Source organism: Cheilinus undulatus, linkage group 21 (assembly GCF_018320785.1).
Source record: "Cheilinus undulatus linkage group 21, ASM1832078v1, whole genome shotgun sequence".
Taxonomy (NCBI): domain Eukaryota; kingdom Metazoa; phylum Chordata; class Actinopteri; order Labriformes; family Labridae; genus Cheilinus; species Cheilinus undulatus.
In genome coordinates, this window is record NC_054885.1 from 18,006,600 (window position 1) to 18,030,151 (window position 23,552).

The window sequence follows — 23,552 nt, forward strand, 5'->3', positions numbered from 1 at the left end:
TTGGTAAAACTTAAAATATCTAAACTAACCTTTTTGTTCATCCTGATGTTGGCTCAAATTGACTTATCTCAAGCATGAAGGCTCTACCTCTTGTTTGGCAGCTCATTCGTGGTTAAAATGTCAAGACTGCTTTGAGAAGCATAACCTACATAAACACAAAGGCCTTCATATTGCATGAAAGCTGACTCTGTGTAATTTGAGGTGGAGAGGATGCTCAGTAACAAGCGACATTTCCACTGCAGCTGCAGCAAGGCTGAGCCGCAGTGGTTGTGTATTTTGTTATTTTCAGGTACAACACATTCAGCATCAAGTAGAGACAGAAAAAGCTAGAGAAGGGAAAAAATGACTGTTTTAATATTAGATTTAAAGTTCTCATGAAGTGGCCACAGTTTCCAACACATCCAGCTCTCATGCTCAGTAACTTGACCCTCCAGCTGACCCTCTTGCAGACACCCATACCACAATAAAAACTCGAGCCTCCTGCGAGCCAGCAATCAGCAGCGAGGGAGGCAGCTTGAACTTTTTAAAATGTTTGAGTGTTCAACTTATATAACAATCCCACTTGTTCTCTTCTTGCCGTTTCTCTCTCTTTTTCTCCCTCTCTCTCTCGCTGACAGGCTGCCTTGCGCTTTGTAGGAGGTGCTGACAAGAATGCGGACAGCTGAATGTGCCAGGCAGGAGAAGTGACTCACTAGGTGTAGGCTTTTAAAATAGAGGTGAGAATGCGCAAATATGACATACACCATATGTAATGAGGCGGAAAAATTCACTGCACATGTGTAGTGAGACATCACAAATAATGCGGTCAATGAGTACAATAAACATCGCCACAGCAGGGTTGAGTAATGCCTCAATTCATGAGTGTCCATGTTGATACCAAAGCAACACAGTTTGTGACCTCAGTTTGGGTTTAACCCTTCCTAAAGTGGAGTGGATTGAGTCATTGTTTTTTTGGGCAAAGGGCTACGAGTTTAAAAATGCTTCTGAGTAAGAAAAGTGTGCTCAATAAGCCTGTGAAGCTTTTTATCTCTGCTTGAGGCTGGCAGGTCAAAGATAGTTTGGCATTAGCCACAACAACGTTAACACACTTGAATCTTAACACAAACTCTCCACTATAGAGATGCATTGTGGGTCACAATGCCGTAAGCTGTTGGCAAAAACAGAAGAATGTGTGGGAAGTTACAGGAGTAAACTTTTAGGTACTTAGAGTTGATAAACAGCACTTTATAGTTCTGTGCTTAAAACTTGCTGTATTTGTGTGGTATTTATTCTATTACAGCTCATGGAAAAAGGTTATTAGATAGTCTTGATTGACTGATATGAATAATATTTCCTCTGAATGACCCACAAAAGCAATTAAGACCATCACTGGCATGATTAGTCATTTCTATATGGTTATTTCTATTCATGAAGGTTTTATTCTAGCCTTATTTTTTACACAAAGATTCACAACATGTGATATAGCTTACTGTATTAGTAAATTTGGATTTCTTTGCATTCTCATGTCTTATTTTTGCATTTTTGATGCTCTTGCTTGTTTTTTCCTCTGAAAAACGTGTTGAATAACTCTATCTATGAATGGTGCTCTAGAAATAAAATTGTTGAGTTTTACACTCCACATCTGCATATAAATATGCACAAATACTTCTGCCTATGCTCTGGGTTTATTTCATCTATATTTTTTAAAGTTGTCTCGAAATTTACAGATAAAGACTAAACCTTGCAATACCGCCAAAAATTGTGAAGCAATTCAAAAGACCAGCTAAACTCATCAAGAAGCATTCTTTGGAAAATGCAGAACCTTTTAGAAAAGATGGTTTGACTTGGTAATTATTATTGTACCCCGATTGAGTGTAGTGATGTACAACAATAAAACAGCAGGGCAGAGATCATATGGTAACTGGATGTCAGTTTAATCTTAGCAAATGAGAAGTGGAAATCTGCAAACTGTGCTCTAGTAGATTCGTTTCTTTATGTCCAGCCCACCTTAACCTACACATGGATGGTACCCTTCCATTAAAGAAAGAAAAACCCACTGCAATAACTTGAAACTGACAAAAGTAATAATAGCTAAAAAAAAAAAAAAAAAAGAAAATTAAATGGTCAAAATCAGACATTACTTTTGAATTGTGGTTCAATAGAATCATTTCTAAAAAAATAAGCTAATGAAACTGGCCTGGACAAAATTGATGGTACCCTTAACTTAATATTTTGTTGCACAACCCTTTAAGAAATCTCGGCAATCAAGTGATTTCTGCAACTCTTAGTGAGACTTCTGCATCTCTCCACAGGTATTTTGGCCAATTCCTCATGAGCAAACTGCTCCAGCTGTCTTAGGTTTGATGGGTGCCTTCTCCAGACTGCATGCTTCAGCTCCTTCCGCAGATGTTCATTAGGATTTAGATCAGAGCTCATAGATAGTCCAGTATTTGTTCTTAGCCATTCTTCTGTGTTTTGGGTCATTATCTTGTTGGAGAACCCAAGACCTGTGACTGAGACCAAGCTTTCTGACACTGGGCAGCACATTTGGCTCCAGAATGCATTGATAGTGTTGAGATTTCTTTGTACCCTGTAATGATTCAAGACACCGTGTGCCAGCTGCAGCAAAGCCGCCCCAGAATATAACCAAGCCTCCTCCATGTTTCACAGTAGGCAGAGTTCTTTTCTTTGGATGCTTTATTTTTGCGTCTGTAGCACGTTGGCTCAAACGGCGATGCATGGTGTGTTCTGACACTAATGAACCTTGACTTTGGAGTTCACCTCTAATGTCTTTGGATGTTGTTCTGGGCTCTTTGGTGACCATTCCTATTATCTGTCTCTTCAACTTGTCATCAATTTCCCTCTTGCAGCCACATCAGGGACTGTAGTCACAGGAACATCAACATGCTTGGAGATGGTCTCATAGCCTTATCTTTATAATGCTTGTCTTTAATTTTCTTTCTAATCTCCTGGGACAACTGTCTCCTTAGCTTTCTTTGGTCCATGTTTAGTGTGGTACACATCATGACACCAAACAACAAAGTGACGACTTTCCACCCTTTAAATAGGCTGACTTCTAAGTTTGAAGACACCTGTGACGCTAATTACAGGACACATCTTAGTTTAACATGTCCCAATGGTTAATCTATTTTCACACTTTTCAATGGGTACCATTGTTTTGTCCATTTCATTGATTATTGTTTTCTCTTTCTTTAACAGAGTGGTACAAACATTTTTTCCTTGTCTGTAAAATTGACATGCTTTGAATCTACTGCATTTTTCCCTGTTTTTCACATATTTAAATTTTGCAGAATTATGCCACCTGATGTAAGCTAATTTGATTGACAAAAGACTGAAAGGTGCACTCTGAGCCAGAAATTACTCTTCCACAGAGTTCAACTCATCATCCCAGCTGTGCTGAAGTTCCTCCTCAAAGGCAGGACTTACCCAACCCAGAGGGTAACTTCACTCATGGTGCAAAAGTTTGTAATGCTCAAAGGCATTCTGGGTGAAACTTTGCAGAGATGACTGTCAAATAATTTGAGTACAATGACAAAAGACTACTCAGAGTGATCGAGTACTGTTTAATGAAAAAATAAAAATGTGTTCAGCTCAGAAAAATAGAGTTGAAATAGCTATTTTGGATTTGAAGTTAACACAAGTCTTTTTTTTAGCAGCCATTTACTGCTCAATCTGACTGTGTGTTATTTTGACGATTGGAAGTATAAAAGAGAAGGCATTATTTAAAAATTGCATAAATACAAATGTTGCAGTTGTATTTTAGCAGGCTGTAGTTTGCCTGAGAATTATGGTTGTCAAAAAAGAGATTTCCCAATATGGACTTCTTAGGACTTCTATTTTGGGTTATGGGATGAAACTGGTACAGATAGTGCTTGATTTTTCTCAGTATCAGCTCAGCTATCATTGTAACCTTGAGTTAAATAGCAAAATATTTGGTGTGTTTTATAGCTGTTTTGATTTTCTTTCTTATCTATCTTATTGATTTCTTTTATAAAAAAAACCAAACATTTTCTAAGCTTTTTTTCTGCCTTTATCTAGATAGGATAGCTGAAGAGAGACAGGAAATATGTGTAGAGAGATGTGGGGAAAGACATACACCAGACTGAGAATCGATTATAGTAACTATAGCCTCTGTGTCCATTGCTGTTTTTAAGGTAAAATGAAAGAAAAGTTAGGCCATGGCTGGCTTTCATTAGAGGAGACTTAGATAGATAACTTAAAGAGAGTACAATGAAATAGAAATATTGCTTCTATGTTAAAAAGTCTGCATGTTTCTATGCTGTTTTGGATGATTTACGCTCCTTTGTGTCTTTGACTACATTCTCTTTATGATTTGAAACAAACAGACAAAAACAAATGTTGATTCTAGCTCAGCCACCTGTCGTATCGAGGCTCTCTGTGACTTGGCAACAGTAGACCGAATGTAGACACTCCCTGTTGCCAAGGCAATGGCTACCTACTCCTCTTGGCCTCGGGCATCCACACATCATCCGTACTTCCTGTTTCATTTTACTCAAACGCCAGCGGCAGTGCGCTTGCATCCCACTCTAGTGGGAGGAATAATCCTGTGAGCGGCGTGCGGCATCTAATGAGAACAATAACAGCCGCCCACACCTACGGGCTCTGAGTCATCTTCAAAACCGTGCAGGTGTATCCCGACAAGGGGCGCCCACTGAGTGACGGGTTGCACACACTGACCATGGGAGCATCCTTAAAGAAAAAATAGCAAAGATGACGTCTTAGACGACCTGGGACTGACTGGTTTGTTTGTGAAAATGTAGAGCAAGAGAAGAGTGGGAGGAAAAGGCGATGACTTTGTGTAAATATGAGTGTGGACAAATGTCTGAGTCACACATGCTGTTGATTCATGTCAATGAAGAGAAAAGGCTGAAAAGCTGGACACAAAAGCCAATTCTTTGTGTATATTTTTGCATGTTTTTCTACCTAACAGCTGCTGAAGCCTGTTGATCAACCAATAGGGTGACTTCTCCTTCTCTCTCTTCTTCTTCCTTTCCTCTCATGTCAACGAGTTGTGTCTCTAATTTAGCAGCTTGCTTCACTTCACATACAGCTCCTGTTCAAAATAGCAACAGGTCACCTGATGCCAGGGCCGCCTTCCTATTGGCAGTGCCAGACTAGAGACCCCGGCAGTGTCATAGTAACCATCTCTGCAGCTTATAACAGCCAAGCAGCCAGCTGGTGAGCGCTGCATATGGATGGAAATAAATAGAAGATACAGAAATCAATAGTAAATACAATACCCTGAAGGGAAATCAGCAGTGGGGAGATTGCATAAAAGCTTTTCAACAGGTGATCAATGAGGCCTTTTCTTCCACTGTCAGGCTGCAGACTGGTCAATAGGCTGGAGGATAACAACATTAAACAAAATGTTATGGCCTTTTGAGGCAACTAACAAGACTCCACATCTGAAAGTATTTTTCTCCAACAAACTACAAGTGCAAGAGGTGAAGCTAAGTAATTATTCAGAAAATGAACTGATGTGTTTCTCTGCTCCACTGTGCTGCCCCTGTGATGAATTTACACCCCCTTAGCGTTGATATTGAATAAATGGACTGGGAGACAAAGAGAGCAACCGACTGGAGGGTGGGGGGTAATGGAATAAGGAGGAAGGGCGGGCCAGGAGAAGACAAGTGCTTTGATTAATGAGGGTTGAAGAGAGCCCCCCTGCAGCTGAGAAATGAGTGATCCAATGATGGAGATGGATCAAGAAAATGAAGGAATTGTTTAAAGTGGAATAAAAATGGAGATTGCATGTAAACATGTTAGTTTGGCGAAAATAGTGATAAATTGGATTTCATGACACTAGGACAAGGCCGCCCATGGGGGGGGGGGGTGGGGGGGGTGGGGGGGCGCTTTCTGGAGCACTGCCAAAATTGGAGTCCCATGGAAGTGATGATTTTAAAGTTACTCTATGATAACCATATCTTATATTTAACCTGAATAATAACCACTCTTATCAAAGAGAGAAATTATGCTGCAGTAAAATATAGCCCTTTTTCAAAATGTTAACCTTTTTCTTAAAACAGAATTACCTTTTTATTGTAATGTTCAAGATGTGGATGGGCGCACTAACTAAACTATTTGAATAGTAAAGTTAGATGTCATGGCTAAGCCATAATGTCCCCAAACGTCAGAATACTGGAGAACAAAGTAGAAGGAACTGAAACAATATAAAAATAAAAAAAATAATTAAGCAATTGTGAAAAGAGTTAAAAATGGGGACAATGGGAAAAAAAACACAAAAAGGCCAAAAGTGGGTAAAAAAATGGATGAGTGGTTAAAGAGTGACAAAAATAGGTAAAATTACAAAAAATGGCTTCAAGGAAGCAAAAAACAGATAAAGGTGCAAAAAAATGTTAAAATGGTTGGAGAATGATGAGAAACTATTAAAAAGTGATGATAATTGGTCAAAGATGTCAACAATGGGCAAAAGGTGGCAAAAAGGGATTCAAGGACACAAAGGCATACAAGATCAAAATTGGGCTTAAAATGGCAAAAAACTGTTAAAAAGTGGCAAAAATTGGTTAATGTTAAAAATTGGTAAAAAAAAAAAAGTGCAAAAATTGGTAAAAAAAAAAAAAAAAAGAAAGAAAACAAACAAAACTTGCAACAATGGATTACAGAGGCAAAAATGGGCAAAAATTGACCAAATTTGGCAAAAAGTGGCAGAAACTACAAAAAAAAAAAAAAAAAAAAGGAGGGAACATGCAAAAAGGATTGCCTAAGTAGTTAAAATGAGGTACAATAGTAGCAAAAATTGCTTATATGGGACATTAGAGTTGTAAAAATGGTTGAAAGGGGCAAAAATGGGTCAAATATGAAAACAATGGGTGGAAAAAGGGGCATGTATAAGTAATTTGAACATCAGACACTAGCACCAATGTTACTGATCCTTAGGAATAAGTATCGAAAACTGGCACCAGCATAGTACCAGTACCAACACATCTGATACCTACTGGACTGAATTACAACACTGATATTGATACTTCATTTTGATACCCTGCCACCCAATGAAAGACAAGAATTAAGTTATGAATGTGTGATTTAAGTTACACTGTTTTCCTTTAATATCCCATGTTTGACTGACACCTTATAAAGATATTTCTGCAAATCATTAATGATACCCAGACAGCTTTAATTCTCACGCTGACTTCCAACATGTTTTGTCCCCTCAAAAGTAATAATTTAAGCACTGTTTAATCACCGGCACAATATAAAGAGTATTAATTTAGCACAAGTATAGGAAAAAACCCAAACGATGCCCAACCCTACTGAACCTACACACATGCATTTATATGAATAAATCACAACTGGGCAGGTCCCATTCACTGGGTTTTTCAGGGGTCAAGTGAAATTTGAGGGCAGGCCTGCACCTGAAAAAAGTGTTTGGAGATAAATATACTTTAGGCATATATATGAAACAATCACACCCAGCTAGACTCGATGGTCTGCCTGTGCTCTTTGACTTGATAGTTGTAGCGTATAAACCCCCAGCGCTGCAGTAATCTTGCTGTCGTCTTCCTTAAGTTAATATAAATCAGAGATTTGGCATCCATCTCATTATTTAAAAAGTAAAGAGACAAGAAATACATGGGGCTGTTAAGTTTGTCCATGCTTTCACTGCAACCAGCTAGCTCAAAGAGTGCATATCACCGTCTACTGTAGCAGATGTGGGCATGCTCCCATCAGTGCGCTGGAGCTGGACATGTATATTGGGCCAGTGCCAGTAGTCCAGTTATATATACTATAATCGCTTTGACCGTAGCTTGACTTTACTGTGCACATCTGTCTGAAAACAAACCAGAGGGCAATGACATCAATGTGTGACTACTAGCATAAACAACAATAACACCCCAGCAGGTGTGTCAGATTTCTCATTGTTCCACTGATCACTATCTAAAAGTTTTAACACGTGGCTAACCACTGCCCTGATAATTAAACAGATCATATCTCTCCCTTTCTTACGAGATAATGTGAAAATCCTAAATAACCAATATTTACGTTATCATATATCCCTCCTCCTAGGGAAGCCAACAATCCAGAAAGACATCAACATCCCATTTCAAAAACGCCACAACACAATGCACTGCACAATGAGAAGAGCTCATAGCAGACAGGTACAAGATAAGAAAACTGAAGGAGGGAGGAAAAGAACAGGCAGCTCAACATACTCAGGGAATCTCAAAGGACAGATTTCCTGTCTGAGGCTTGAGGCCAGTAGCTACCATATTTCTTTTTTTTGTGTGTCTGTCACAGCAGCGTCATGGCAACCAGCTGGACATTGTGAAGATGACTGGAAAGATGAGTCATGGCCTGAAATCCCCGTTCTCGCAAACAAGCAAACGAGGAAGTCCAGTAACAAGGTGTTCCTGTAATTTACAACACAGCTCAGAGACTCACTGAGGGCTGGCAGATATAAAAATAGAGGTGCAAAGTTAGCATTGAAAATCTTCTTTAGTTATCAGTTTAAGTCATGATTAGGGCTGGGTTAACCTGACACGCAAAACCTTCAATACAAAGCATTTGGGAAAGGGTAGAGGCTTTGAAAAATACTCACAGTGTGATTGGATGAACGTTCTGTCTGTCACATCTTTACATGCCAATCAGAGCAACAAAACACGTGACATACACATTGTAACGGTTAGGGCTTTTATTTTAGAGATCAACTGAACCTCAAAGATATTCCAAGAAATAAAACTTGTTATGATGAGTGTTTTTATTTGAAAGTCATCTGTACTCAATAGATCATAATGAATTTAATGTGAAAAATTCAGGCTTTTAATAAGAATCCACCCTACTTAAAGGGAAGTCAAAAGAACATAATTTTTTAACAACTCAGATTTAATTTTAAAATCCAATATAGTTCAAATAAATTCTAAGAAACAAATTTTGACACCATTAAGGCTTTTATTTTGAAGGTTCAGTCTACTCATGAGTTTCAAACATTTTTTATGAGGGAGAAAAGTGAGACTTTTATGTTTTTGAAATCAAATCTATTTCTAAAAGATTCTAAGGAAAATATGTCATTTTGATTAAGGCTTTTATTTTGGAGGTCAAGTCTAGAGATTCTGTGGCAGAAACTTTGTAAATATTAAGTATTTTATTTTGAAAATTCAGTCTTCTTTAAAGACAGTTTAAGGAACAAACTTTGTAATGATTAAGGCTTTTATTTGGAAAAAAAAATTACTTCAAAAAGATTGCAATAACTGAAGCCCTTATTTTGAAAACTAGATCTTCTTAAAGAGATTCTAACAAACAAATTTCTTCTAGGGCTTTTATTTTGAAAGTCAACCAACTCAAGAGGTCTAAGGCTTTTGTTATGAAAATCCAGTTTAGTTAAAGGAGATTCAATGGAACAAACTTTCTAACGACTTTTATTTTATTTTGAAAATCCAGTTTATAAGAGATTAGGAAACAAATTTTGTATCTATTAGGGATTTTGTTCTGACAAATTGTGAGGTAATTCCTTTGAAAGGATACGTTTAACCTGAAAATCCAGGGTAGTTCAAATGTTAAGGCCAGGAGGGGTGAAAGTATTTTTTAATGCTGTCCCATTCATTTCAATGGGGCCTGTTTTTAGTTGATAGCCTCACTTGGTAAGGCTTCTGTACACGAGAAGTCAGCATAACATTACTGAATTTTCTGCTCACAATGATCACACATGTACCTGAGAAATTTAATAAGTGGAATATGTTTGTGGTTAGTTTTGTCCAGTAAACACAAAGTTGGAAAGAGAAAAAAATAAAAGAAGTTGCAATAAAATCGGATTTATTATGAAATAGTTGGAACTTTTGGCTGGGTTCATCTCACATACTTCTAATTTATGCTACCAACAAGTGCAGCACAAATCAATCATTAAAATAACATAATAAAAGCATAATTGTTGAGGGAAATGGTCCATCCAAAAACATCTTATGAATTAAACTGATCAATGACTAAAATAAATGTTACCAGCAGCCCTATATTTATCACCATAACTATTCCACTCACAGCAAAATGACTGAACTCAGCCCTAAATGTGAAAAATGCTCAAATAATTAAGCTGTACAATAGGGGACATCAAAGATTTTCAAGTTCATATAATCTGTAGGAACCTCCAACCCTGGCCTGTTTGTGACAGGGGGACAACCATGAAAGAAGACCCCCTAAAACGGCCACAGGCCAGGCAGTGCACATAGCATAGCAGGCGGCCGGTGGGACTGGAAGTCTAATAAAAAACACAGCGCCTTTCCAGCAGCTGTGGCCCGGCCCAAAATGGAATCGCACTCACAAGAAGGGGGAGCGAGGCGAGAAAGCCTAAAAAACCAGGAGGTAAAGCTCTATCAGGACACCAGCAATAAGTTATGTTTCATATCTCAAAGCAACCACGTCTGCTGAATATTCAAAACTCAATCCTCACACAAACTGCCTCCAGACCTGTCAGACACAGCAGAAATCTCTAGATTAATCCAGATCCTTCTTACCATGACGGGCCTTTGAATCCTCTCAGTCCTCTCCATACCTCGTTTGCCACGCTCGCCACACCACGGCAAACCAAGGGGGCAACGCCAGAGTCCACAGACAGAGTTATGTGTGTACGAGAGATAGTGGCAACTAGTGTGAGTGTGTGACCAGTGCAGAAGCGTACATGTGTATGTTTGTGTGTGTGTGTGTGTGTGGTGTGTATGATGGAAGAGAGAGCCAGAAAAGAGTGGTGTATGTGTGAAACTAGGAGAGCGCTCTCTTAACCTCCAACCCCTTCACACGGACACCCATAGGCACACACGCCCACCCTCCCTTCTACACAACCCAGAGGAACGTGAACCCTGTGTAGAGGAAAGGAGTCAGGGCTGGCTGGCTGAAGGGTGGAGGGGGGTGGGGGGTCGGGTTGCAGGACTTGTGCTACATTTGCAAAGTGGGGAAATATATTTAGCCCAGGCCGGGGCAGAAACAGGGACATGAACACGCCGAGACCCAGAAGGAGGCTCGGTATGCAGCCGTCAGCCATTCAATGCCCCGGCTGACGTGGGAGAGGGGCTGGGGCAGTGTCCAGGGAAACCCCCCCTCCTTACCTCTCTCTCTCTCTCTCTCTCTCTCTACATTTCATTCCTCTCATCTGTCTGATCTCATTCTCTCCAACCTTGCTCTCTGTCTTTTTGTCTGTGTTTCCCCCCGCATAAGGATATCAGACGGGGGATTAATATGGATATGAGGGGGATGGAAACAGGAGTCACAGGTTCAGTGTTACAGCAGCGAACTGAGGACAAGACGGGCAATGATCCTGGCAATAACTCTGTAAAACATCCAAGCATTTGACAATTATGCATGTGAAAATATTATGCATAACATCCAAAATGCCCCTACTTATAATCAGTTAGGACACAGGACAAAGGAGGTGTGGTTGGGAGGGTGGTGTCCACAAGAGGGCGACCTCTGACACTGTCAAAGGGGCTTCTTCATGGCTGCACTAACAGCCTGAATGAACATTTTTAAGATACTATTTTAGTATATTTTCAGGTGAGCTTGAAGGTGAAACAACATGGCAACTTTAATTGATGGAGGAGTATAAAAATTACTGATTATCTGTACTGTTTGACATCCCTAATCATTAAAATAATGGAAATTGAAACATTTTGAAACACATAGTAGTATAGAAATTTTTTACTTTAGCCTCATTATATTGGCAGGTTGCCAGTGTTTTAGCACAATTTTGATAGTGAAAAGGATTTTGTCTATAATTTCTGTTAATTAAAAATGAAAAATAATCCCTTACTGCATGTCTAGGATGTTTTTTCCTGTTACCCTGGTATCAAACTGTTTAAATTGAATCATATCAAAGTTTACATGTCTGGTAATGTAACAACCATTTGATATTTCCTTACAAAAAACACCCTTCAAGATATAAAATATCAAGATGTTTTTGGTCTCTGTCCTCAGCCTGGAGCAGAGCCACCAGCTGGCTCCTCACACCGTTAAGCACAGCAGCCACAGAGTCTCTACTGGGATTCATCTGTCAGCAATGGCAGGAGGTCTTGTCTCCCTTCAGCATCACAACCCTCCAGACCTTCACATATGGCAACCAAACCAAGACGGGTTCTTATCTTTGGAGCAACAGGGGGAAAAAAATGATGAATTTCAGTGCTCTGGTGATAGAAATCAGACAATCAGTATGTTGGCATGCGCTGTTAAGTTAAGCTACTTTATAGCTGGATTTGGCCTTTAAACTGAACATCTGCTCTTGTTCCAGTATACAGGCACCAGGGGAAAATGGATTTGCTGATGAAAGTGTGTCTAACTCCATCGCAGTGGGTGACGATATCCCCCTAACAGCTGGTTACTACCTATAGCTTTCACATTATGTCACACACTTACAGAGCTGCCCACCTGACTGTTAAAAAGCTTCTTTAAGTCATACATTACATAAACATTGCTAGTCTCAGTTGCCACCTACATTTTTACCAATTTCATTTGTATTTTTTTTAAAGATATTGCTCTTCAATTAGATGCACTAACCAACGAGAGGACAAGCCCAAGTTGTATTCCTGCTGAGGAAAACAAGGTATGTCTTTTCTTCTATTGGAGAGGAGGCTCTGTGTGTTTTTCTCTCTTAGGCCGGCCACACACAATTTTTTAATCCGAAACGATTTTTAAACTGTGGGAGCCCACAGACTTTAGGACAATTTCCAAAGATTTTTCATCTTTAATCCTCTAAACGGACACACTGGACGGCTCAGCCAGACTGTCAGATCACTAGAGACCACACACCTGCCGACCTGCCTACGACCTCGCGCGATCACGTGACTTCAGAAAAAAAACATGTCTGTCGATACGGTCTTGCTGTCTCTCCACAACAGAGTGTCCTGGCATGCATTACAGGTGCAGCAACAATCATAAAACAAGGGAAAGACTCAGGACAAAATCCTGGCTGGAATTAAGGTACCGTTGTGTTTATAGTTGTGAGTGGTGAAAGTACGTATGATTCGTCTGGTGACGCTACCCGGTGTGCTCGCTCTCATTGGTTGTTGTGGGTACTCCGTCAGCGGCACTATGACCTAGAATCAATATTTACGACTCTGGGTTTGGGAGGCTACGCCATGATTTGGAGCAGTAAATTAATTGTGTTGACACCACACACATGCAGACTACTCAGACAAATAATTGTTTGCGACGAGGCTCCAGTTGGTATAGGCCCCCACAATCGTCGGGGGAGGCAAATCTTGCCCCAAATCAGGCTTAAAATCCAGCAGTGTGTGGCCGGCCTTACTGTAGGCTGGTAGGGAAGGGCAGGAGCACTGGGCAGTGCACTCAGCTGCAGCCAATCTTTGGCAAATCAACATCTCCTCTTTACCACCTTGGATTGAGGATTCAGAGTATCACCTCAGCTTCTTGAGTGGTAACTGGCTCTTTCAAACCCTCATCCCCAGCACCTTACAGGTAACCTTTTATTCTTGCAGTTGTAGGTTACAGATACCCTACCAGTGCTTCTGCCTGCCACTGGCCAGCTAACTCACCTTGTTCTACACTTTTATCACAGTAAATAAACTCCTTTGACCTGCAATCTTGGCTTGTTTCTGGTCTTAATCGCAATTTTTCCACATCCTCCTTGTGATACTTTCCTGACATGCTTTCTATTATTTTAACTTGATATTCATGATGTTCTAAAGGGAGATTACAGAGAAGAAACAACAGAAAATGAACTATCTTCGGTTCACTTCATGAATGCATCTTGAAAGGATGCATGGTGGAAAAATTCCAGTTTCATGGCAAGAAAGCATTACGCTTTGGAAATAATTTCCACACTTGCAATCAATTAAAATCAGGCCTGCCAAATTCCAAAGATAAAACAAACTATGACAGGGAAATAAAATCTTTTTCCATAAACTCCAAGTTGCATTGGATTTACTCTGACAGGGATGATGCTATTTGGCATAGTTTCAAAACACAGTATGAAACTGATGTGCTCTACAGAGACAGCACAACAAGTGCTAATTTGAGCCTTTGAGTATGCAGAGTGCACTCTTCAACACTCATTTTACATAATCCCCTGTACACTACCAGCACAAGTCAACGTATTAAATGAAAAAGGACCCCTGAAAAAGCTGTTACAGAGTACAGTTGGAAGCTCTGGCCCTCAGCCTGACTAAATATTCAATCAAATTGGATTTGTCTGTTCACTTTGAAGCTGGTATTGTTCTGTTTCATTTTAAAGCTGCACAACAAAGCAAGATTAGCCAACATGAGCCGAATGCTTAACTCATTAGAAATGTATGTAATGTTTGTTGTCCATAAGTGCAGGCTCTTGGCAAGTGTAACATTTAGAACCTCAAGTCAATGCTCTAGGTCACTTCACAGTTTCTTTTAAACTTTGTCATGAAAAAAGATTTTACTCGATGGACATAGTTATCGCAAAAAAAAAAAAAACTAAGATGAGCTAAGGGCGTGATTCACAAAAAGACTGAAGGATTTTTTCACTGTTAAACTTATACATACTCCATACCTTCAACGCACCATAAACACCATGCACACTCCACCAGACAATTCTCAGTGTAACTAACTAGCAGGCGTGAATCAACATGGAGCAGTTTGACCCAAACAAGAAGGTTTACAAAGTAAAGAACCAAGATTGCGGTAGATTTCAAATAAAACACTAGAAAGAGACTGCAGATCATTTATCTTATCACTAAATCAACATTACATCAAAACACAAAAGCAAATGAAGAGCAAATCAACCCCAGACAGGCAAAGTAACATGCTGTTCCTATGTTTTGCCCTTATACTGTGTTGACTTGTGATTCACTGCAGACATGGCTTATTTGTTGATAGTCATGAAATGCAAAGGGTTAAATTAACCACTAAGGCTGGCCCCACACCACCATTTTAATACTGACTTTAGGCCAGATTCAGTTCTAGGTTGAACTGTCCGTGACTGGATGCCCACATCAACCAATGAGAGCAAGAGAACCAGGTCATGTCCAACTGGATGTACACAGTTTTACAGCTCCAGACATTTTTTGATTTATGTTGCAACTGCAACTGAGCATCCTCCATGTTTGCTTTGCTTCTGAAGTCACATTTGATTGCGCGAGTTTCAGTGAGATCTCCTGTGTGGAGAACCTTCACAGTGAGATCTTTACAGCGACAACAGGTGTGTGGTCTCACGTCTGGCTGAGTCATCTACTGTAGTGTGTGCTCAGATTTTAAATTTTAAAGTGGTTAAAGATTTGAAAATTGTCTAGTGTGTGGCCAGCCTACATTATTTGATGCCAAGAGCATTCTGCCATGTCCTCTCAATCCAGTCATCCTGCTGCTGTTGTATTTTAAATCTGTTCTTCTCTCCTCTACAGGCAGTCTGTCGTTTCAGTGCAACTGCTGCAACCCTCCTCAACCCCAGCTACCTCATTTACATTTTATCTGTATCTCGGTCCAGGTCCTCAGAGGTACACCCCGCATGTCTTCCTGCATCCTTTCTTCACCATCCCTAAGCCATCTCATTGGTGTCAAGGTCCAGCTCCTCCATGCCATCTTGCATCCCTCCATCGCCTTCTCCAAGCCATCTTATCAGAGTTTAGTTACAGCTCCCTCAGGCCATCTTGCATCAATTCATTGTCACCTCCAATCCATCTCATCGCTGTCCAGGTCCAGCTTCTTTGTACCATGCTGCATCCTTTCCCCCCCAGCTACCAAGTACGTAGTCCACTCCACAACTTATCCTACATCCTTCCATCACCACTACCAATGTCAGGATTCCATAATGGAGTTATCCTAACCTAACCAGCTATTGGCCTCACTACCCCTTCAAGTACAAACAGACATGATAATGAAGACTATATGGTATGCAGCTTTCTTTTAGATCTTAACGAATTATTGTCTTTAAGAGTATAAGCAGCAGTTACTGTGCAGTCCTCTGAAGAAACCTCCTTGGTTGTCCTCTTCTGTAGAAGATCCAGCTGTTGAATGGACACTGCTGTTACGTATGACTGCCTTTTAACACATCACTGCTCTGTGTAAGTGTACATGTTTAGAGTAATTCTAACATGAACATTTCCAGCAGTTCTCCTCTACAGACAGCAGACATGTTGCCTATCTTCCACAGCAGCAGACAGCCTCCGCCCGTCTTTGCACAACTGAAGCCCAAGCGTGTTTTTGTTGAACTCGACACACAAACCAACGCTGCCCAATCATGTAAGCTACCCCCCCTCACCCACACACATACACACCCCCACATGCACACCAACAAACAACAAAACCCATCTAACCCTCCTCTCCTTAGTCTCTCCATCCCACTGTGCTTGCACATGGGGGGAGATTCAGTAGACCCGGTCACCATGGTAACCAGGCTGAGTGTACCAGCCAGCTCTACCGTTGGCTGATTGTGGCTCTGGTGTATTTGTGTGTGTGTGGTGAGAGAGTGTGCTCGTGCGTAGGTGTGTGTGAGACTGTAAAGCCTATACAGAGCTCTGCTTTGAGTTGTTAGAGAGAAGGCTAAAATAGACTGCATGGAGAAAAACCAAAACCGCGTCTGCATGCTGCTGTTTGTGTGATAACTAGACACTTACTCAAACATGATCGCAGAGTTTTAATTTTTATGTTTAAACACACAAAGACGTTTCATATAAGCATTTTTATTATAAGCTGCTATAAATCCTTCTACTTTCAGCTTTGATGGGTGAAATGCTCAGAAGTGTTAAATCATCCTTGCTACCAGTAATGAGTTCCTTCAAACCATTATGAATCCAGCCTAACCCGAAGGCCCCAGAGCACAGGGTCCTCCTGCAAGCAGTTAATGAAGGACGAGGCAGAGGGAAGGGTGAAGCGTGTAGGCGAGGATGCAGCTAACCTTTAGAAACCACGGGAGAGTTCAGCTCCCCACAGTCATCAACAGGGATTTAATTTTTTTTCTTAGGGAACAACAGCGACGAACAGGTAAATGCCATTCAATGCAGGGCAGGTCATTCCTCTCCCAAATGAAGAGATCAGACGATAAAAAAAGTGGTTTTGTGAACACTGTGTCCAGACAGTGTGAAACCTTTAACCTGCCTCCTTAGCTCTATTAAAGCAGCTTCTTCACCCATTATGGAGCCAATTTATGCATCTATGTGCGCCAACAGGCTAGAGTCAAGGTCAGATAGGTGAGGCGAATGGTGACGGCTCCAACACCTGGGGTCTTATAATTGCCATCAAACCTCCTGACGACTCTCTGTCTCCATCACAAGGCGGCGGAGTTTGTGTCACTGTATAGTCACAGGGGTTTTACTGCCGTTACTGAGATGCTATCAGAGCCATTACAATGTGTGAGATGAGTGTGTGGGCTGTCTGTGACAAACACACAGGTGTTGAGGATAAGATACACCTTGTTTAAAAGACAAGAAAATAATAGGTTTTCTTAGACAGGCGGGGGGATCAGTGAAAAACTCAGATGGAGTGGATAAACTCAGACAAACAATGACGTGGTACAAATAAACACACAGACATGCTGCATACTCTTAATGGCTCAAAGGGGAAATATTGAGTGTATAGCGTTAGCCCAGATAGGCCACTGAACCCACGCAAGCCCTCATCAGCTGACAACTTGCTGATTCGCTCTGAGCCCTATATTGGCTAACTGCACCCATGCTGCCATATTTAATCTGCTCTAGCTCGGCTATGCTTCGCTGCTCCCTGTGCAAGCTGCTTTTTGCTACCCTCCTCCACCCCAGCTCCTCCTTTATTATGCTTCCAACTAAATCAATGTCGTTCTGTTGTTACTGATGCCTGCTGGGTTTTTTGCTGCTTCTCCCCCTTTCTCAGGCTAAACCATGAATGGTGGCCATATCAGTTATTTGTGAAGTTACAGGGCTAATCATCTACCATGTTTCATAGGGATGCATGGTATTATTGGCCTGATATCAGTAATTATCAACTTAACAAATTTATAAGACCACCACCCAAAGTAAGGTTTATGCCACAGCTGCCCTAAATTGGTAATTACCAAAATCCTTTTTTATGTTTCTGCAATGGTTAATACACCAATATGTAGAAGCTCTTTAACCCAAATGATATTTTTAATGCTAAAATATAATTATTATTGTTATCTATGGATTTTCAAATTTACTGATTTACAAAAAAAAACTGAAAAAATAGTAAGGGGCATTATCATTTCTTGATTAACATGTCAAATTAAAGTTATTTACTTGCACTCCTGAACAGAAAAATGAGTTTTAGTGGTTGAATGTTATGCTTGATTAATTTCTGACTTCTCAGAGAAGCCCAGTGAGCTGGCACAAATTTGGGTCTAAAAAGGTAAAATCAGTTTGAAATTCCTCATTCCTGTTCAAAATTGTAAAGCGTGGAGAGCTTACTGAAAATGAAAGAGTCCACATTAAAGCACTTCATGATGCTGGATGGTGTCCGAGACAAATGTGACAGGTGGTCTAATAAATTTGTTAAGCACTGTATATCAGTGGATATCAAAAATTCCTGCCGATGCTTACAAACAATATTTTGGCTGTGAATATCAGCACGTAAACTTCTGCCATTTGCACTTATAAGTTTGTAAAGTTTTAGGCTGGACCAACAGACCTACACCAGTTAAGATGTTTTTCTTTGTACATTCTCACTCTTTAATCTTCAAAGGGTTCTGAGTGCTCAAGCCTGTTTCTTTGTTCATCCTTATACATTTAAATCTGTTCAAAGGAGCTAAGTTTTGGGACTGAAATACATATTTGAATGTCGGTTCGAATCAGTGTTGTGTAGCGTTACTTTTGAAATTAACTCGTTAGATTACTGCATTACATACTGAGAAAAGTAATTTGTTACCCTACTGCGTTACCTACTTCTGAAACTACCGCATTAAGAGTACTTTTGTGTTACTAAATATTAAAACCCTTTAGCCACTCGTTCCACTTGGCGATTGTAAAAACAGACAACGACTGCACGTCTGCATTTGAATGTGCAGACGGTAATGCCAATATACAGCCTAATTTACAGCCCATAATCTGTATCTCTGCAGCCTGAGAACACAGCAAGCAGACAAGAAAACCTTTACAGCTCTTTAACATGCTCACAATCAGACAACAAGCTGAGCAGAGGCAGACAGAATCAATCCACCGCTGTGCGTAATAACAGCGCGTAATTGGAACAGCTGCACAGCAGATTCAATGAAAGCAAATGGAGCTACATTTCACCAGGATGCTGTTCTTGTCCCTTTTATCCAAAAATCCATCATAATGGGGATAATTCCACAGTGGCCTGCTGTCCTCTCTGTCATCTCGCTTGTTCAACAAGCTAACAATACGTGTGTAATGGCACAGAATATTTACCTTCTACTGACTACAGGAAGAGAGAAGGACAAACAGAGCAGATGCTTCAAGGAGCTTCCTTTTTTCTTTCTTTTTGAAGCCTCGGAAGAGAGAGGAAATTTGGGATTTTTCTCTCAGTAACAGATTACTTTTATGAAAATGTAACTAATAACAGGATTACTTCAACTGTAAAACTAACGCATTACGTTACTCATTTCAACAAAAAAGTAATCTGAGTACTCTAATGGATTACTTTGTAACGCGTTACCCCCAACACTGGTGCCAATATCAGTATCAGCTCAAATTAATCAGTGAATATCAGCATATCGGATATCGGCAAAAAAAAAAAAGTATCGCTCATCCCTAATTTTTCAGCATACACAGAGCTCAACTAGGAATTCAGTCTGAATCTGCAGCTCAGTAATTTAGGGTGGCGACTTAGTTTCTTTGACGTCTAAGCTGCTGACCCGACGGTAAGTGGAAGAAGATGAATGGTGATCTACATCAACTCAGCTAAAGTAGTTTTCTATGTTCATCCTCATTTCTCAGACTATAAATGGTGTCTTAAGGACTAAAGTTTTAGCTTTATATACTGTATTAGTATTGATATCGGTATCAGCTTAAATGAATTTGTAAATAGTTGCTTATCTGACATCACAAAAAATCCAATATTGTGCATGACTAGTTTTATGGTGAGCTTACTCCCTCTCAGTTCCACCATCCACACACGTGTGCATGCACCTCTCATGTCTACACTCAGTGCTTCTCCCACCCCACCTCCAACTGCTCCTCTTTACCTAGGACTAATACCTTGTGTCAATATCCCTAAAATTCACCTATATAATAACTCTCTTGTATCAAAATGTGTAACTTCATATTCAGTTATCAAAACAGCTGATGTGTGTACAGATGAGGATTGATACATATCATAAAGACCAAAAACCAGTTAGGCATAACTTGTTATTTTTCAATTATGTTTAACGACTTCTTTTGAGTTAAAATGCATAATCAAAATTATTTAAAAATCATCATGTTGATATGCTGGTCAATGACAAATACTGATTAATAAAGCCTTTTGCACAAATTCTTCTTTTAATGTAAAACTTTACATTAAATATAGAATGAAACGAAGCTGCAAGAATATAAAACTTGATCCTGGGCTATAAACCCCTGACATGGAGTTGCTGAGCTTTAATATTCCTCGCTTTGACCCCATTAAACTTTAATTTCAATGTTCATTAAATCAAACTGCAAGAAGGTTGAGACCGAGTCTGGCTGCCTGGATTAGGAAGGATTAAGAGTGAAACGTTACCTGTCGGACAAAGCTGTTGGAGGTGGTGTCAGAGGAGGTGCTTCCATCCGAGCGCTTAAATCGGCTCTTCCTCTTGGCGTACTTTCCCTTAGAAGAGAACAGACAAAGAAAAAAGTTTAATTACTTTAAATAGCAATGGTCCAAATAACTTGTCTTGACATACTGTATCCTGAATTAAACCCTTGTTTCCTAGGGAGCATGACAGCCATTAACATTTGACCGAGGATTTGCAGAAGCTCTTGAATATGATCAGACAGAAGCAGAGATAAAGCAGCTCTGGACACCAGAGAGAACGAACCCTCAGTGTCCATGAACAACCTTCATTACTCACCATTTTTCATGTTCTGATGCAAACCTGGTAATCTGATTGGCAGACCCCATACAGACTGCCTATCCCGGTTGGGCAGAGGCCACACATTGCATTATGAGCCCACCCAGCCCATGTTGCCATGGTTACACAATGCCGACTAATCACATTTGTTGGTAATCAGGAGACTGGGGCTGCTTTGTTCTTCTGAGCGTGAAAAAGAAAACTGCAGGTCAAAATAAGATCTACAAATAAGGCACAGAATATTAAGATTTCACCTCAAAGAGCACATTTAATTCATCTATGACCAAATGCACATCTGGGCAATTAGCCCTGTGGTTTGTAGTGGGGATCAACTCAAATCTGGATGCCTCTGGATGTCATGTCATACTGTCAGGTTTCACTGAAAGCAATTGAACACAAGTGCTGATCATACAAAAATAACATCAGATTTTAGAGTTAGAAACTGAACCCTGTAATCTCACTAACAGAGCACTTCATGCTACTTAAAAACCAGGAAAAAAGAGCAGAGACGAGGTAAAGAGGATTAGATGAGTTGTGAACTGCTTTGTCACTACAAAGCAGTGATGTTCAACTGGAGGGTTGGGGCCCAAAAGTGGGTCACAGAGCTGTTTTCAGTGTGTCGTCAAAATCTTCTTGTGAATATGATATCTCATGAATCTTTAGTGGGTATTTCTTCAAACTTTTCACAAATGTCTACTCTGACCCAAGGATAAACTCTTTGATTCTGGAGGTCATAGGTCAAAGATGAGGTATGACCTCCTGTTTTGTGAAAAATATATTTCAATGGAGTAATGGATTTCTTTCAAATTTAGTACAAATCTACACCTGGACTTCAGAGTGCACTAACTAGATTTGGGAGGTCAAAGGTCACTACTTTATAATGAATTAAAATCAAGGATTTCACAGATTTAATTCACTGAATATTTTCTAAAAACAAAACTACTGCCTTACATTCAATTTTAATTGAGTAATTTCTGACTTTCAGTAATCTTATTAACTGTAGGGCACTTAGGCTCAGTTGGCGAAGCGGGTGACCATGAGCAGAGGCTGTAGTCTTCAATGCCCTGGTTGCGTGATCGATTCCCAATCTCAGCACATGTTTGATGCAGGTCGTCCCCCATTCTCTCTCCCCATGTTTCCTGTCTCTCCTTAGCTGTCCTATCAAGTAAGGGAAGATAAGCCAAAAATAATCTTAAAAGAAAAATCATGATGATTGAAAAATCTGGTGTATGAGATGCACTTTTCACACCTATCTTGTCCATCAAAAAGGTGGCTGTGTCCTGTGTATCAATGAGACCAATATACCAATATAAAATGCTGAGACATGCACAGTCATTACACAAGTGCAGCTGCCTCCATCACCCACCTCATGGTGACGCAGACAACCCACTTCATACCATCATTACTCCCTCGCTACGTCATAATCTTGCATTTAAGGAAAACGGGAGGATAACTGTAAAGAAAAGAAACCTTGTGGAGTTCTACTTTGGCTGGAAAGACCCCTTAATCAAAGGGCAGCTTAACTCCTGGACTGCAAGTTTCTCCCACAACAATAAATGAAGCGTTAGTTTATGCAGGACACGGTAGTCATACGTCCAGCTGTGATCAGCTGTCGGCCAGTTGATCCCAGCTCACACAGCCATCACAGCTCTTTCTCTCGACACAGCGGTGTATTTAAATATGACGTACTTCTCACTAATCCCTGCTTACATTAATACTAACTTACCATGCTGCTGTTGGCAAAACTTAACCTCCTCCACCCCAGCCTCCTCCTTCATAGCATGAAGCTTGTTACACCCTCATTCAGAGTCATGCTACTATGGATTAATTTATTTGAACTAATTTTATGTATTCAGTATGCATTTTCATAAATGTATCTATCCATATGGGAGTTTTCTAGTTGTGCTCACTTATGGCTAAAGTCAAAGCATGCTGCGTGACTAACCCAAGGAGCATTTTCTGAGCAGAGCCTTCTCCACCAAGTAAAATTGTTAATCCATTTTGCAATAACTGGTTAAATGTATGACAACAGTGTACCTGAATGAATAGCAGGCTGAGTTCAACTGTTGTATTATAACTAGTAGATGCGCAATAGATAGCAGATTTTGAGGTGAAAATAATGCCTAAATGGGGACACATGTTTATGTTTATCAAGATTAGATAACAAAAAAAAACCATTACAATTTCAAAAGATTCTCTGACATGTTGGAGAAACTGCCCTCTTATAGATTTATACTTGACTGTTGTCACACATACACGACAAGGCCACGCTCGTTCTCTATCAAACGCACACATGTAGGTAAACTCATGTAAACACAAATGTGTCTTCCTGGATGAGCAGGACAGTAACAGTGACAGGTTAAAAACAATGATATGTCCTATACTTTGTATTTAGTTGTATCTGTCACATCCCGCCCTAGCGGGCACCTTGAGGCCCTCAGATGAATGACGCTGCCTGCCTTTAAACAAACATGACCTGTTACACCAGCGCCAACTGATGCGAACATAAAAGCCCACAGCGGCCAAGAGGTTTCCAGTGTGAACAGATAAAAGAAAAACACATCTGTCACTTGCTCAGGATTTCATTTGAATCCATTTTCAACATCCTGATAGCACAAAAAAAAAAAAATCC

At 40.2% G+C, this 23,552-nt stretch overlaps 1 protein-coding gene across 6 annotated transcripts in view; it reads right to left on the reverse strand.

Moving 5' to 3' along the window:
* Nucleotides 1-23,552, reverse strand: part of cacnb1 (calcium channel, voltage-dependent, beta 1 subunit) — a 51,150-nt gene that overhangs the window by 23,024 nt on the left and 4,574 nt on the right. For 5 of the 6 annotated variants that reach the window (XM_041817283.1, XM_041817282.1, XM_041817281.1 and 2 more), the window contains exon 2: nucleotides 20,590-20,676. In XM_041817283.1, the coding sequence (XP_041673217.1) occupies nucleotides 20,590-20,676 (87 nt within the window). Of the gene's footprint in view, nucleotides 1-10,484; nucleotides 10,724-20,589; nucleotides 20,677-23,552 lie in introns of those variants that run through there. The other variant, XM_041817284.1, reaches the window with a different exon arrangement.